This window comes from Callorhinus ursinus, unplaced genomic scaffold (assembly GCF_003265705.2).
Source record: "Callorhinus ursinus isolate GAN/ISIS: 27379988/994484 unplaced genomic scaffold, GSC_fseal_2.0 scaffold6, whole genome shotgun sequence".
In the NCBI taxonomy this organism is placed as follows: Eukaryota; Metazoa; Chordata; class Mammalia; order Carnivora; family Otariidae; genus Callorhinus; species Callorhinus ursinus.
This window is the reverse complement of record NW_027397068.1, coordinates 25,042,842-25,059,140: the sequence shown is the minus strand read 5'-3', so window position 1 is coordinate 25,059,140 and position 16,299 is coordinate 25,042,842. Positions and strand designations below refer to the sequence as shown.

Here is a 16,299-nt window from a genome sequence, read left to right as displayed (position 1 = left end):
TTTTAAACCCTACTATACTTTTTATGGCTTTTTTTCTCCCTTATTTTTGAGAATTTCAGATGTCACATCTCTGTGTCTGCTTCTACTTACTATTTTTTACCTTTTTTTTTTTAAGATTTTATTCATTTACCTGACAGAGAGAGAGAGCACACAAGCAGAGGGAGAGGGAGAAGCAGGCCTCCCACCGAGCAGGGAGCCCAGCTTGGGGCTTGATCCCAGGACTCCAGGATCGTGACCTGAGCCGAAGGCAGATGCTTAACCACCTGAACCACCCAGGCGCCCCTATTTTTTTATGTCTTAAAATTCTGTTGGACTGAGGGGTGCCTGGGTACCTAGGCTTAATCGGTTAAGCATCCAACTCTTGATTTTGGCTTAGATCATGATCTCAGAGTCCTGGGATCGAGCCCCACATTGGGCTTCACACTCAGCAGGGAGTTTGCTTGAGATTCTCTCTCTCTCCCTCTCTGTCCCTCCCCTGCCCCCATCTCCCCCTGTTTCTTGTTTTGACCTGAGATTCTAGGTAGTTGAGGGAGATGCCTAACTGAGATATGGGGCTAAAATTGTGTACTGCATCATTCTGAGACCAAATTTTTACATACAGGGATTAAAGTGGAACCGAAAATATAAGGACCATAGTGATATCTAGGTTGGACGGGGAAAAGGCATACTCCTTTGACCCTGTTTGGTCTGATCCAGTTTTTGATTTAGCATGTGAAGCAGTTGTCCACTGTTCTGATAGGTAACAAGGTAACAATGTGCTAATTAAACAACTATTTTTATAATAATTAGCCACACTGGTGGTGTTTGTAGGGTGTCACACCCAAGGTCATAGATCTTGTTGAATTCATTCCTTGCTGAATTGATCTCACTTCTAGATACATTATCCCAAGGGTTGGTAGACTAGTGACAAATCTCTTTCAAAAAGTTACACATAGAAAAATATCTCGGGGGCGCCTGGGTGGCTCAGTTGGTTAAGCGACTGCCTTCGGCTCAGGTCATGATCCTGGAGTCCCGGGATCGAGTCCCGCATCGGGCTCCCTGCTCAGCAGGGAGTCTGCTTCTCCCTCTGACCCTCTTCCCTCTTGTGCTCTCTATCTCTCATTCTCTCTCTCTCTAATAAATAAATAAAATCTTTAAAAAAAAAAAAGAAATATCTCAGTACTGTAGATCAACGACTGTAAGTGAAAGGAGAGATTGGTGCACGGTGGGGATAAAATGTCTATTGCCATTGTAGTCAGACTTAAGTCATTTAGGAGATCATTACTTTTTTTTTCTAGCTTTGTTGAGGTATAACCAACAAAATTGTAAGATTTTTAAGGCGTACATCATTATGATTTGATAGACATCTACATTGTGAAAGGATTCGTTTCATTTAGTTAGTACACACATCCATCACTATCACCTTACATATTTATCTTTTTTTGGGTGGGGGTGTGAGAACATTTAAGTTGGAGACTGTTATATTTAAAGGTGAAGAAATATGACAGAAATTGCTTGATTCACATGGCAAGTCAGTGAGGAGAGAAGAAATAAGAAGAGTTTGTAACCTTAACATGATATCCAAGTTGGATACCTTTCTGTTTCTATAAAGGTTGTGATATTCAATACTTGACTGTTTTAGTCTTTGTTTTGGGGTGCCTTGTACAACTTAGAGTGGCTCCATAAATGTTTGCTGAGTGGCTTGAGTACATGTTACTCCCTGTAGCTTCTGATGTCTTCAGAAATAGCTTTTTATTATAATTTCTTTATGAGTCCAAATTTGTCTAGGCTGAAGCGGAAGTCACAGGGGACTTATGCCCCTTTTGCTTGTCCATCCATTTTTGGGAGTTTGTTTTTTGTTTTGCTCCCTCAGTTTTACTGTTAGATGAGTAGTAGAATTCTCCTGGCCTGCTTTATCACTCCTCTCATTAACCGGTAGTGCTTGGTGCGCTGGTACTGAATTGCCCTCCTTCCCAGTAGAAGACCCATTGAGCTACCACAGAGCACTAGGATGATTTGCCCCTATGTCATTTGGGTTACCATAAGCTTCCCATAATTGTTGCAATATCTGGGCAGGAACATAGTTGCTTCCTGTACGGGAGGATCCAGTGTTGCTCATGATTATATGAGATTGTTAAAAAAATAAAAGACTTCAGAATTGTTTTGTATTCTTAGGTTGCATGTTTGGTCAGATTTGAAACTTGATTTTTTTCTTTATATTTTGGGCTAGGTTGTGACCTCATAAAGGACAGAGCCCATGTGTTAATTGATATTTTAGCTCTAATTCTTGGCAGAATAAGTGCTCATTTAGTGGATTGTTTTGACATCCTGAGATTCTATAAAGTATCAGTAATGATTGTTAAATGAGAAAAAAAGGATACATTTCTCTCATACTGCTCTCTGTCTTTTACAGTTCATTTTTGGTTTGGGAAGCATTATGGATTTTTGCTTTTCTTCAGCAGCTCCCTCTAAACACCTCCTTGGGACTATTTCCCTGGCCCATTTCCACCTAAGTGTTTGTTTTGGCAATAGGCAAGTGGTCTAAGAGGCTTTTGAAGATGTTTTCGAAATCCAGCAATATGGGTATAGGCACACATATACATATTTTGAACAATGTATTCATTTTAATAGGGCTGTCTGGTCTGTTGTCTCAGGATTATTGAAGATTTATTTCCTGCGTTTTTCAGAACAGTTTATTAGATAAGCTTTATAAATGTTGAACTTAAAAGTTTCTCAGAACTTTTTCTTTCTTTTCTTTGACTGTAATGCTGATTTTAAATGACATTTAATTTCATTTCAGATACAAAAACCAAAGCTAGAAACGTAATTTGTTCCCTTTTAAAAAGATCTTTTCAGTTAATAAAAATTTTAGCTATTAACTTAAAGGATTGAATAATTAATAATCAGTCAATAAAGTTTTATTGAGTTTCATTGAGAGCACCTAGCTATGCTTAATGCTGAGTTTTTTAAAGAAATACACAATTCATGGCATGAGAATTTTTTTTTTTTTTAAAGATTTTATCTATTTATTTGACAGAGATGGCGAGAGAGGGAACAAGCCCTGGGGAGTGGGAGAGGGAGAAGCAGGCTTCCATGGAGCAAGGAGCCTGATGCGGGGCTCGATCCCAGAACCCTGGGATTATGACCTGAGCCAAAGGCAGACGCTTAATGACTGGGCCACCCAGGCGCCCCATGGCATGAGAAATTTATGATCTAATTGAGGGAATGGTAACACATACACATACAAACTCTATATACTATCTATTTTGTTTATAGCATATATAGTATTACAAATGTAGTTTATCCATATGTTAATACTGTATACACTGCTACATATTTTTTATATGTCACAATTTTTTCATTTTATTTCAAATGTTAAAACATTTGTTTAAAAACCTATAGATTGATACTTGGCCATCAACTAGTATTGAGTGTAGTCAATATTTCAGTAAAGTAATTGTCATTTGCATATTTTTCTTATACCAGTTATCTCTGTCTCTTTTTTCTTTTCAGGCAGAAGAAGTGCATGAGTAAATTATTAGAGTACAGTGCTGATGTCAACATTTGTAATAATGAAGGCCTTACAGCAGTAAGTGCTAAGAATTTATGTGAGAGTTTTAAAATACTTCTAGAAAATAATTTTGAAGGTTATAGTAATGCAAAGTGCAGTACAAGTGTTTCTGCAGGTTGCTTCTGTAGAAAGATTTGAGACATAGTTCTCTACTGTATTAAGAGAAGTTATGGATTCGCTGTGTTTCTCCTTTCTCCTTTTTGTTTGTGACCTTTCATTTATTTTGAAGCCTTTTTCCTCAGCTTTTGTCACGGACTTTCAGGTGATTTTTTAGGAGCATGTCTGCTGTGTTATGAGTTCATTATAGGAGAGCTATTTTTTATTATGTCCTTTAAAATTATTTTAATATGTACATTTCAGAAAAATTGGATGGCTAGGTGGAAAGGAAAAAGGTAATGAATGGAATGATCACTCACTATATCCTCTGCACTCAGAGATAATCACTGTTAATATTTTGGTCTATATCTTTCAGACTTGTTATATCTTACCTAAACTAGTATTTTTATCCATTTTGCTGTCACTTTCTTTTCAAAAATAAGTTAATATATTTTTGATCCATATAGATGTTATTTGGAGGTAGTGTGGGATATTTCTGAAGAGATTGTTGAAATACAAACATTTTTAAAAATTTATTTTTATTTTAATTCCAGTATAGTTAATATACATTGTTATATTAGTTTCAGATGTACAATATAGTGATTCAAGAGTTCTATACATGAAATCTAAAAATATTAATTGTCATTATTTAATGGAGCTTTATTCATTTTAGAAGTAGATATAAAATAGAATTATGTGATTATTGAGAAATTATTTTGAAGTTGTGACAGAAGATGTTAATTTTTTTTTTTTAAAGATTTTATTTATTTATTTGACAGAGATAGCGAGAGCGGGAACACAAGCAGGGGGAGTGGGAGAGGGAGAAGCAGGCTCTCCGCAAGCAGGGAGCCCGATGCAGGGCTCGATCCCAGGACCCTGGGATCATGACCTGAGCCGAAGGCAGACGCTTAATGACTGAGCCACCCAGGCGCCCCGTGGATGTCAAATTTTATATATTAAATTTTACCTTCCTATATGTGAGGTTACGCATGTGTGAATTAAGTGGATGTTGGGAATCCTTTCATGATGCCTATCAAATCAATATGTTGTATCCTTTAAATATCCTATAATTTTATTTGTCGATTATAACTCAATAAAGCTGAAGAAAATTTTTATTAAGTTTTTAATTCTAATTCCAGTATAGTTAACATACAATGTTTTATTAGTTTCAGGTGTACACTATAGTGATTCCACAGTTCCATACATTACTCAGGGCTCATCATGATAAGTGTGCTCTTAACCCCCATCACTTGTTTCACCCGTCCCCCCAGGCACCTCCCCTCCGGTCACCATCAGTTTGTGCTCTGTAGTTAAGAGCCTGTTCTTGGTTTGAAAATTTTTTTTTTTTTACCTTTCTTGGTAGTATTTGTAGATTCTGAATCTTTTAATTTGGGGATAAAGAATATTATTTACATATCATGCCAGTTTTCAAGGCTTTCTAACTAAAATGAAGGTGGGGGTACTGGGCATAAAAAAAACTGCTTCTCTAAGATTTGCTTTATTCTCTGTGAATGACTTATTAAAGATGAAGAATAAGCTCAATCGTTATTATATGGAACCCACAATTCCTGTGATAATCTAGATTGTGTTTTATGTGTGTGTGTGTGTATTAAGATTTTATTTATTTTCTTGAGATACAGAATGAGAGAGAGTACGAGCCGGGGTGCAGAGGGAGAGGGAGAAGCAGGTTCCCCGCTGAGCAGGGAGCCCAATGCGGGGCTTGATCCCAGGACCCTGGGATCGTGACCTGAGCTGAAGGCAGATGCTTAACCAGCTGAGCCACCAGGCACCCCGATTTTTTTTTATATATTAACAACATAATGCCATCTACTCTATAAAGAAAAACTGTAGAATGAATATTTACAAGATGCTTAGTGATATGGTAGCTACTACTGAGGATTATAAAAGTATGGAACTAACATAGACCTATCGTTAGGACGCTAGTACAGGCAAGATAAGGTGTTCAGTATTAACATAATCTGTTTAATCACATACATTTTTATCTGCTAACTTCTCCCTTTCACTCCTGAACTTCAGGAGAAGTAGAGTAGAAAAGTTTTTTACCTAAAATATTATTAATGCATCTATTTAAAGAGTCAAATTTAAAGAGTCTTCATTTGTTGTTTCAACAGGAATTTCTTGAATACCTACTATGTGCTAGGCACTTTGCTATTGTGGGGTAGAGCCATGAATATGGTCCTTGTTGTCCCCAAACTTAAAGGGAAGACAGGGAAGTTTTTTTTTCTTTCAAGTTTTTATTAAAGTTCAAGTTAGTTAATATTTAGTGCAGTGTTGGTTTCAGGAGTAGAATTTAGTGATTTATCACTTACGTACAACATCCAGTGCTCATCACAAGTGCTCTCCTTAAAGCCCATTTAGCGTATCCCCTCACCTACCCCCCCCTAGGTTGTTCTGTGTAGTTGAATCTTTTATGATTTGCCTCCCTCCATGTTTTTATCTTATTTTTCCTTACAGGAAGACTGGAAAGTTAACAGGCAGTGGTAACACAGGGTAATGAATGTCAACATAGGAGAAGGAGATGCTATGGAAGTCTGGCAGGGGACCCATCCTAACTTAGGGCATTAGAAGAGGCATCCCAGGGACATATCACATGAGGTGAGGCCAGAAGGACAAACAGAAGTTAGACTGGTTAAAGTGGTGGTTGTGGGGTTGGGAGAGGGGTGGGGAAGAGAGTTCTGGCTCTACAGAATAGATTCGTGAAGGCTTGGAGGTGAAAGAAGGCATGCTACATTAGAGTGGTGAGCTTAACTGGTGTTTGGGTACCCCGGAGGTTCATGGAGACTTCCCAAAGGTCTTTGGCATAGATAGTTACAGAGATCACTTTCCAGATCTTTAGCTTCTAGATGTGCTTTTTTTCCCCCAAGATGATGTGCTCAAGAACATCCAGTAGAGAGCCTGCCCTTCCAACGTTCACCTTCAAAATCACTCTCCCACTACTTTTTTTTTTTAAAGATTTTATTTATTTATTTGATAGGGGGAGAGAGAGTGGGAAAGTACAAGCAGGGGGAGCGGCAGAGAGAGGGGGAGAAGCAGGCTTTCTGCTGGGCAGGGAGCCCGACATGGTGCTCGTTCCCAGGACCCTGGGATCACAACCTGAGCTTAACCGACTGAGCCACCCAGGTGCCCTCTCCCACTGCTTTTTTTTTTTTTTAAAGATTTTTAAAATTTATTTGGTAGCATGAGCACAAGCAGGGGGAGTGGCAGGCAGAGTGAGAGGGGTAAGCAGGCTCCTCACAGAGCAGGGAGCCCAATGCAGGACTTGATCTCAGGATCCTGGGATTATGACCTGAGCCGAAGGCAGACACCCAACTAACTGAGCCCACCCAGGTGCCCCTCTCCTGTGTGCTTTTTGAATGAAGTACGTTTTATGCTTATCTATCCTGAGTATTACTAAGGCACAAGGATGGCCCTTGGATAGTGACAAGTAAAAGAGCAGTTCAAAGTATTGGTGTCTTCAAAGGCTGTCATTCAGTACCATAAACCATAAAATCATGGTAGGATTTCGTAGACTTTTCCCTGCCTTATACATATTGCTGTTAGGGGTGAGGTCATTAGACTTAAGTCAGTTTGTTCTGAACTCAGCAAAATTATAAAAGTGAAGAAATGGGAGTGATGGAATATTTGGTTGTTGATGCTGCCTATATCATCCCCCAACAACTGTCAGAGAATTCATTGCCTCTAACAGAGATATACGAGAACAAAGCAAAAGAACATCAGTAAAAAAATACTGCAGGCAATGTTGACTTAATTTACGCAGGTGCAGAATCAGGATGAGACTTGTATGTTACCTATCTCTCTCAGGACAAGGGAGGAAATAGGCAGTGACTGCTAATGGTAGTGAGTTTCTTTTTGGGGAAATGAAAATGTTCTAAAATTGATTATGGTGATGAGTGCGCAACTGTGAATATACCAAAACCACTAAGGTGTATATTTTATTTATTTATTTATTTGAAAGAGAGTGTGAGAGAGAGAGCACATGAGAGGGGGGGTGGGTCAGAGGGAGAAGCAGACTCCCCGCTGAGCAGGGAGCCTGATGCAGGACTCGATCCCGGGACTCCAGGATCATGACCTGAGCCGAAGGCAGTCGCTTAACCAACTGAGCCACCCAGGCGCCCTAAGGTGTATATTTTAAATAGATGGATTGTATGGCATTTGAACTGTATGACATTATACCTCAATAATACACATCTATATTGTGATCCCACCCCACAAAAAGGACATATTCTCTTGACTTTTTCCTCAGGCTCTATAAACTTCTAACTCTGTAGTTAGCTCTTCTCAACTATTTTAATAGATGTAAAATATTGTTTCCTCACATCTAAATAAATGCTAGTATTGCTATTTTTTGATTTTTCAGTTTGAGGCATCACCAATTGACTTTATGGAAGATAAGGTTATTTGCTCTCTTTTTCAGCCCCACCTCCCCTTATCCCATCATGTATAAGCACATTTCCCTTACACCTTTCCAATATAGTTGTAATTTTAATTAGATCATTTTTCAGTATTTTGATTTGTTAAAAGTTATATACATACTGTTCATAGGCCAAATAGTTTGCTATACTTTTCTTTATTACATAGCATTTTGATTTTCATGTCGTTAATAATGGCATTCTAAAAAAATTGAGATAATTTTACATTCATATGTACCTGTAAGAAATAATACAGAGGAATGCCCTCTATATATTGCCCAGTTTCCCTCAATGGTCACATTTTACAAAAAAATAGTATAATATCATGGCCAGGATATTTATACTGATATAGTTTGTCTTGTTCCGATTGCCCCAGTTTTACGTGTTTATTTGTACCCAGTTTTGTCTGTGTGTGTCTATGTATAGTAAGTTCTATACAGTTTTATTACCTGTGTATGTCCATGTGTCCACTACTATAGTCAATATTCTGAACATTTCCAACTCTACAAAGATGTTTTGTGTTGTTCTTTGTAACCACACCTTTCCTCCCCTTCACCCCATGCCTAGCCCTTGGCAACCACTAATCTGTTCTCCATTTCTAAAATTATGTCTTTTTAAGAATGTTATATAAATGGAATTATATTGTATGGAACCTTTTAGGATTGGCTTTTGTACATTCATCATATTCCATGGAGATTGACATAGGTTATTGTATGTATCAATAGTTTGTTCCTTCATATTGCTGACTGGTATTCCTTGGTGTAGAGGTACCATTGTTTGTTTAACCATTTACCTGTTGAAGGACATCTGGGTCATTTCCTGTTTGGGGCTATCTTGAATAAAGCTGCTATAAATGTAAACAATGTACAGGTTTTTGTGTGGATGTAAAACTTTTCATTTCTCTAGAATAAATGCCCAAGGATGAAATTGCTGGATTCTGTCGTAGTTTCATGTTTAGTTTTAAAATGTACTACCTAACTTTTCCAGAGTGCCTGCAACATTTTATACTCTCAGCAGCAATATAGGAGTCCTCTAGTTTTTCAGCATCCTCACCAGCATTTGATGTTGTCACTGTTTTTTATTTTAGCTATAATATGTGTGTAGTTGCTATCTCATTGTGGTTTTAATTTACATTTGCCTAATTGACATCTTTTCATGTGCTTTTTTGCTATCTGTGTATCTTTTTTTTCTTTTCTAAAATTTTTATTTAAATTCCAGTTAAGCTACAGTGTTACATTAGTTTCAAGTGTAGAATAGAGTGATTCAGTGCTCATTACAGTAAGTGCACTCCTTAATCCCTATCACCTGTTTAACTCATCCCCTTACCCACCTCCCCTCTGGTAACTGTCAGTTTGTTTCTGAATCTGTCTCTTGGTTTGCCTTTCCCCTCTCCCCCCTCCCCTTCTCCTCTCCCCCTGTCCCTTCCCCTCTCCCCTTTCTTGTTTTTTTTTGTTTCTTAAATTCCTCATATGAGTGAAATCATGTAGTATTTGTCTTTCTATGACTTATTTCACTTAGCATTATACTGTCTAGCTCCATCTGTGTTACTGCAGATGGCAAGATTTCATTCTTTTTTTATGGCTGAGTAATATTCTCTTGTGTATATCTAGCACATCTTTATCCATTCATCAGTTGATGGACACTTGGGCTGTTTCCATAGTTTGGCTATTGTAGATAATGCTGCTATAAACATTGGGGTGCATGTATCCCTTTGAATTAGTATTTTTGTATTCTTTGAGTAATTTTGCTATCTGTATATCTTTCTATGTGAAATGTCGATTCATGTCATTTGCCCATTTTTTAATTGGATTACTTTTAACTCATGAGCTGTGAGAGTGCTTTATATACTGACGATAAGGATCCTTTATCAGGTATGTGATGTGCAAATATTTTCTCTAAATCTCTAGTTTCCCATTTTAATTCTTTTTTTAAAATTTTATTATGTTACTCACCATACATTATATCATTAGTTTTTGATGTAGTGTTCCATGATTCATTGTTTGCATATTACACCCAGTGCTCTGCCATTTTAATTCTTAATAGGATCTTTTGTATAAAAGTTTTCAGTTTTGATGAAGGCCAATATATCAGTTTTTCCTTTTATGGATTATGCTTTTGGTATCAAGTTTAAGAACTCTAACTCTAGATCTTGAAGATGTTTTCAGGTTTTTTTCTAAATTTTTATTATTTTATACTTTACATCTAAATCTGTGATCTATTTTGAGCTAATATTTGTGTAAGATGTGATGCTTAAGTTGAGGTTCATTTTTTTTTTTTAAGATTTTATTTATTTATTTGTCAGAGAGAACACAAGCAGTGGGAGTGGCAGGCAGAGGGAGAAGCAGGCTCCCTACTGAGCAAGGAGCCTAATGTGGGACTCCATCCCAGGACTCTGGGATCATGACCTGAGCCAAAGGCAGACGCTCAACCAACTGAGCCACCCAGGTGTCCCTTTTTTTTTTTTTTTTTTTTTTGCTCATCAAGTCCACTTAGTCGAGCACTGTTGTTGAAAAGTCTGTCCTTCCTGCATGAAATTGGTTTTGCATCTTTCTCAAAAATCTATGGGGCATATTTATATGGACTTTTTTCTGGGTTTTTAATTCTGTTTCAGGGATCTATGTGACTGTCCCTTTGCCAATACCACAGTTTGGATTACTGTAGCTATATACTAAATAGTAAGCCTTAATATCTGGTTGAGTAATTCCTCCCACTTTATTTTTCTATGTCAGGATTATATTAGCTATTCTGGTTTCTTAGCCAGAAATTTATAGATAGAATAAACTTATTTATAGGATAAACTTGACTATGACCAGAAAAACCTTGCTGGGATATTTACTGACATTGTATTAAATGTATGGATCATTTTGTGAATTGATATCTTCACTGGAAACACAGTATGTCTCCTCATTTATTTAGGTCTTTGATTTCTTTTTGTAAATCAAATTTTACCTCTTGTACTGTTTACCATACAGATCTTGTGCATGTTTTAAGTGTATATATATAGCTAAGTTTCATTTTCTTTGGAGCAATACTGAATAGGATGTTTTTAACTTTGGTTTCTGCATGTTCACTGATAGTTTGTAGAAATGCGATTCCTTTTTTGTGTGTTTATCATGTATTCTTGTGACCTTGCTGAACTCAGCTTATTAGTTCTAGGAGTTTTTTGTAGATTCCTTAGGGTCTTCTATGTAGATGGTCATGTCATCTGCAAGTAGAGATAATTTTATCTTTTCCTTTCTAATTTCTAGGTCTTTGTTTCTTGTCTTACTGCAGCTTAAATTTTTTTTAAAACTTTTCTAAGTACTTATTATTAATTCATTGTGAAACTTTACCTGAGCTTTGTAAATATCCTCTAGATAAGTATTCAGTGTCTTTCATCTTCTTGATTAATTTTGAAAGGAGTCTTTTATGGAGACTTCTGTCCTCTCTAAGCTGGTTTGGGTAATTTCTAGGCCTCCTTCACAGTTTTTGTTTGGAACGTCTCTTCACCATCATTCCGGAGATTCCTTTTGCCTTTCTCTTGTTTTGGGTTCTTTTTTATATGGATTCTGTGTCTGTCTTTGCAGATAACTATTCTGTCACTTTGCTGGAGCACATTTTCCAGTAGTTAACTGACAAAGAGTTAATGGGAAGTAAATTCGTTTATACTTTGCATTACTTGAATTTTGAGTCTGATTATGTAATCATTAATAATAAGTTAGCTGGTAATAAGATTCTGGGCTGCACATTGTTTTCCCTTAGAATTTTGAAAGCGTTGCTTCATTGTCTTCTAGCTTTCAGTTTTGAAGTTTGATGCCATTTAGATTTTTTTTTAAAGATTTATTTGAGAGATGGAGAGAGTGTTTGCATGGGGTGGGGGAAGGGCAGAGGGAGAGAGAGAGAAGTTTTTTTTTAAAAAAAAATACTTATTTATTTGACAGAGAGAGGGAGAGAGCACTAGCAGGGGGAATGGCAGGCAGAGGGAGAGGGAGAAGCAGGCTCCTAGCTGAGCAGGGAGCTCTTGGGCTCGATCCCAGGACCCCTGGGATCATGACCTGAGCCGAAGGCAGCAGCTTAACCAACTGGGCCACCCAGGTGCCTGAGGGAGGGTTTTAAACAGACTCCTCACTGAGCACAGAGAGGGATGTGGGGCTGGATCTCATAACTATGAGATCAGGACTCAAGCCAAAACCAAGAGTCAGATGTTTAACTGACTGCACCACCCAGGTGCCCCACCATTTAGATTCTTGACTCTTTATGAAACCTGTTGTGTTTTTCCTTTTTAGAAACTTATTGAACCTACTTTGTCTTTTTTTTTTTTAAAGATTTTATTTATTTGAGAGAGAGAATGACAGATAGAAAGCACGAGAGGGAAGAGGGTCAGAGGGAGAAGCAGACCCCCCGCTGAGCAGGAAGCCCGATGCGGGACTCGATCCCGGGATTCCAGGATCATGACCTGAGCCGAAGGCAGTCGCTTAACCAACTGAGCCACCCAGGCACCCGAACCTACTTTGTCTTTAGAGTTCTAAAATTTCAGGGTTATAGGTCTAATTTATATAATTATAATTATTATCTAATTATAATTAAATCTATGGTTTAATTATATCCATTTGGCTGGGTAACACTGAGGTGTTATCATCCTGGAATGTAATGGGAACTCAGGAAAAATTTTCGTAAAATACTTCTTTGATGATTTCAATCTTCTGTTTTGCCTGTTCTCTCCTTTTTGAATTCCTGTTATTTGAATATTGGACCTCTTGGGCTAACCTTTTAATTTTCTTACCTTTTCTCTTGTTTCTCCCATTTCTTTGCCTTTATGTGCTTCTTGGGAGGCTTCCTCAATATTCTCTTCTAAATCTTTTTTGAGTTTGCATGTCTCTATTAGAGTATTAAGTTCAGGAGTTTGTTTGCTTTTCATTGTCCTTTTAAAAAAATAATAGCCTGTTCTTGTTTGAAGGATGCAGTCAGTATGTTTTCTCTCTGAGAGTATTTTTTTTCTTTTTTTATTTGACAGAGAGAGCACAAGCAGGGGCAGCGGCAGAGGCAGAGGGAGAAGCAGGCTCCCTGCTGAGTAGGGAGCCTGATGTGGGGCTTGATCCCAGGACCCCGGGATCATGACCTGAGCCCAAGGCAGATGCTTAACTGACTGAGCTACCCAGGCGCCCCTCTATGAGAGTATTAAATAATAGCTTTTTCTTTTGAAGTTTTTTTTCTTGAATATTCATGCTTCCTTCTCTGCTTTTTTTTTTCCCTTAGTTTTTTTTTTTTTTTTTTTTTTTTTTGTATTTTGTCTTTTGAACTAGATGCATTTGTCAAATGTTTGGTGGAATTGGAAAAAGCTATTTGAAAGCCCAGTTTGAATGAATGAGGTTTATTCACTATGGGCTTCAGTGTAGGGTGATCTCTTGGGCATTTGCCTTTTGGATCCTTCCCTATATCAATTTCTTTAGACATTTACTCTCAAGCTGGTTAGATTCCTCAGAGAAAGCTCTAACAATTGCCAGGAGGGTGTTAGCATTCTGGATGTTAGAGGAGAATTCTTTGGGATTTCAGTATTCAGTATGTAAACGACTTTGTCTCCCTTTTACAGTGTGATATTCTTGCTTCATTGTGCCTGGTGTCACTTACTAGAGATTGTTTTCAAGCCTCTTGTGTTCTCTCTGATTGGGAAGGGGCAGTTATTGGCCTGGAAGAGTTGGGGAGGGTTGGAGATATAAGGGTCTAAATCCACCAGTTTTCATCCCTACTTCAAGAGATGCAAGGTGCTTATCACGGATTCTTGAGCCTTTTGGGATTTTAGTGGTCTGAGTCACCTTCCTTGGCTTTTTCTATTACTGGTTTAGGATTCAGTTTTTTGTTCTGACAAGTCAGACAAAAGCTTTTAACTTGCAAAACTTGTTGCTATTATAGTATCTTTTTATCTATATCGTAATGGGTCTGTCTTTTAAGGAAAGTACTCTTTATTGTCATTTCAGTGGTGTTTGGGGAAGAAATAGAAGTCGATGCATGTGTTTAAGCTGCCATCCTAAAACAAGTTTCATGATACAATACAGTCAATTGAAAAATGCATGGATAGCATAGTCCAGAGTTTTAACATTGATTATCTTTGAGTGGTAGAGTTATAAGTATTTTATCCTCCCTGTGTATTATTATGTATGTATGATACATGAGTTATTTGGAAAATAACAAGAAGTAAAGAATATGATGTCTTTTGTGTTAATTACCTTTTTATTCATGTTTGCTTCTGGGGAAGGAAAAGTATCCAGTACCTTTTCTTTAGAGACAAGCTGTGCATAGAGTCCAGGATCATCTAGGAAGCAGGGTATTTGGTGATCCTAAGTCTAGGGTATTTAACTGTTGTGATCCATGAAATGCTTGATTTTGAAGTACATGCTGGTGTAATCTACATCTTGATGCATATTTTCCCCATATAAAAAATAGGAAAACATGGGCTTCTATTTAAATCTTTAGTGTGTGTATCATACTCACGTTTGAGAAATAATAGCATTATTTATCTGCTGTTTTTATGAGACACTCCTTGCACAAATGTTAAGTAACTAAATGGCTGTACAGATACACTGGCTGGCTGTGAATGGGCGGACAGAACTACTCCATGACCTTGTACAACACGTCAGTGACGTCGATGTTGAGGATGCGATGGGGCAGACAGCACTGCATGTGGCTTGCCAGAACGGTCACAAGACGGTAAATTCAGCCATGAGGACTTTAAGTTGCATGTATTTATTTTTGAAAACTTTGAATTCATGAAAAGTTTTTCACTGTGCATAATTGGGAACATGAAGCATCGTAGCAAAATCTTAAAACATTTTCTGCATCATATGGACTTATGATTAATATATATTCTTTGTGGATGAAAAGAATAGAAAATAGTGCTTTTAAATCTGTTTAAAGTATTTGGATTTCAAATTTATTTCTGATTCATAGATTTTGATAGCTGAATATACTAAAATTTTAAATGTGTGTTCACATGTAATTTTTTTTTCTTTTTTTAAATTAACATATAATGTATTATTTGTTTCAGGGGTACAGGTCTGTGCTTCGTCAGTCTTACACAATTCACAGTGCTTACCATAGCACATTACCCTCCTCAATGTCCATCACATGTAATTCTAATAATGTTCTTAATGCTCAATCTTATTATCACATAACTTTTTTATATTTTATTTTTTACCATTATGCCTCAGTTACTGGGATTAGATGGTAAGAGAGTGAGCACTGACATTGCTTAAATATTTCAGCTTGGATTATCATATTTTTCTGCTGTCTTGGAATATGATGCAAGACTAGAGTGATGGTTGTTTTCTTTCTTACTTAGATTTCTAAGATCATTTATTTGTTTTACGTCAGTACTTTCCTGTTCCTCCATGTACAAACATTTAACTTTAAAAGTTGCTAATAGTTTTTCTTTTATTAGGAGACTGCTACCTTATATAAAAATTGTTAGTTTAAAATTTAAAATCTGCTTTGTTATAGTTTCCTGTCCTGGTTACTTTTGAGTTTTTTTTTTCACATTTAACATTGTTGTTAATAGAAATTTATTTACTTGTTAACCATAACAATAACAACAACAAAAATCAGCCAAAAACAAAAAAATCGTCATCAATAACTGCAAAGAGACAGAAATTTGTGTGTTTATTTTAATATGTATTTTTTTTAAAGATTTTATTTATTTATTTGACAGAGAGAGGGAGAGCACAAGCAGGGGGAGTGGCAGGCAAAGGGAGAGGAAGAAGCAGGCTCCCCAATGAGCAGGGAGCCCGATGTGATGTCAGGGCTCAGTGTGGGGCTTGCTCCCAGTATCCTGGGATCATAACTTGAGCCGAAGGCAGAACTTAACCGGCTGAGCCACCCAGGTGCCCAATATGTATTGTTTTGGACACACTTTCTCTGAGTCGTATATTTGTGTTGTGAGAATTCCTACTGGAATCTTGATTTTCATCTCTGCAAACACTTTTTTCCTAATCTGGTTTCAGGATGTAGGATGCTACATGTTTAAATGGCATTATATATGATTATAATTCAGAGTATTGCACTTCTTTAAGATAGTGAGGCCAAGAGTAACATTGTCTTACGTTTAATGAGTTGCATAAGAGGAGGGATATAGAATTTTTTTTTCTTCCCTGGAATTTCTTCTGAAAACTAGTTGTTCATTTTTATTTTTTATTTTTTGTCCTTTATCATCTGAAAACTAACCCAGTGTTTTCAAGGAGTATTTCCTTCTCA

The 16,299-nt window shown here is 37.1% G+C and overlaps 1 protein-coding gene across 3 annotated transcripts in view; it reads left to right on the top strand.

Annotated features, from left to right (window-relative positions):
* The window catches only part of HACE1 (HECT domain and ankyrin repeat containing E3 ubiquitin protein ligase 1), a 101,121-nt gene that overhangs the window by 9,208 nt on the left and 75,614 nt on the right, over positions 1-16,299 (top strand). For 2 of the 3 annotated variants that reach the window (XM_025863148.2, XM_025863158.2), the window contains exons 5-6: positions 3,493-3,568; positions 14,629-14,760. In XM_025863148.2, coding sequence (XP_025718933.1) covers positions 3,493-3,568; positions 14,629-14,760 — 208 coding nt within the window. The remainder of the gene's footprint in view (positions 1-3,492; positions 3,569-14,628; positions 14,761-16,299) is intronic. The other variant, XM_025863167.2, reaches the window with a different exon arrangement.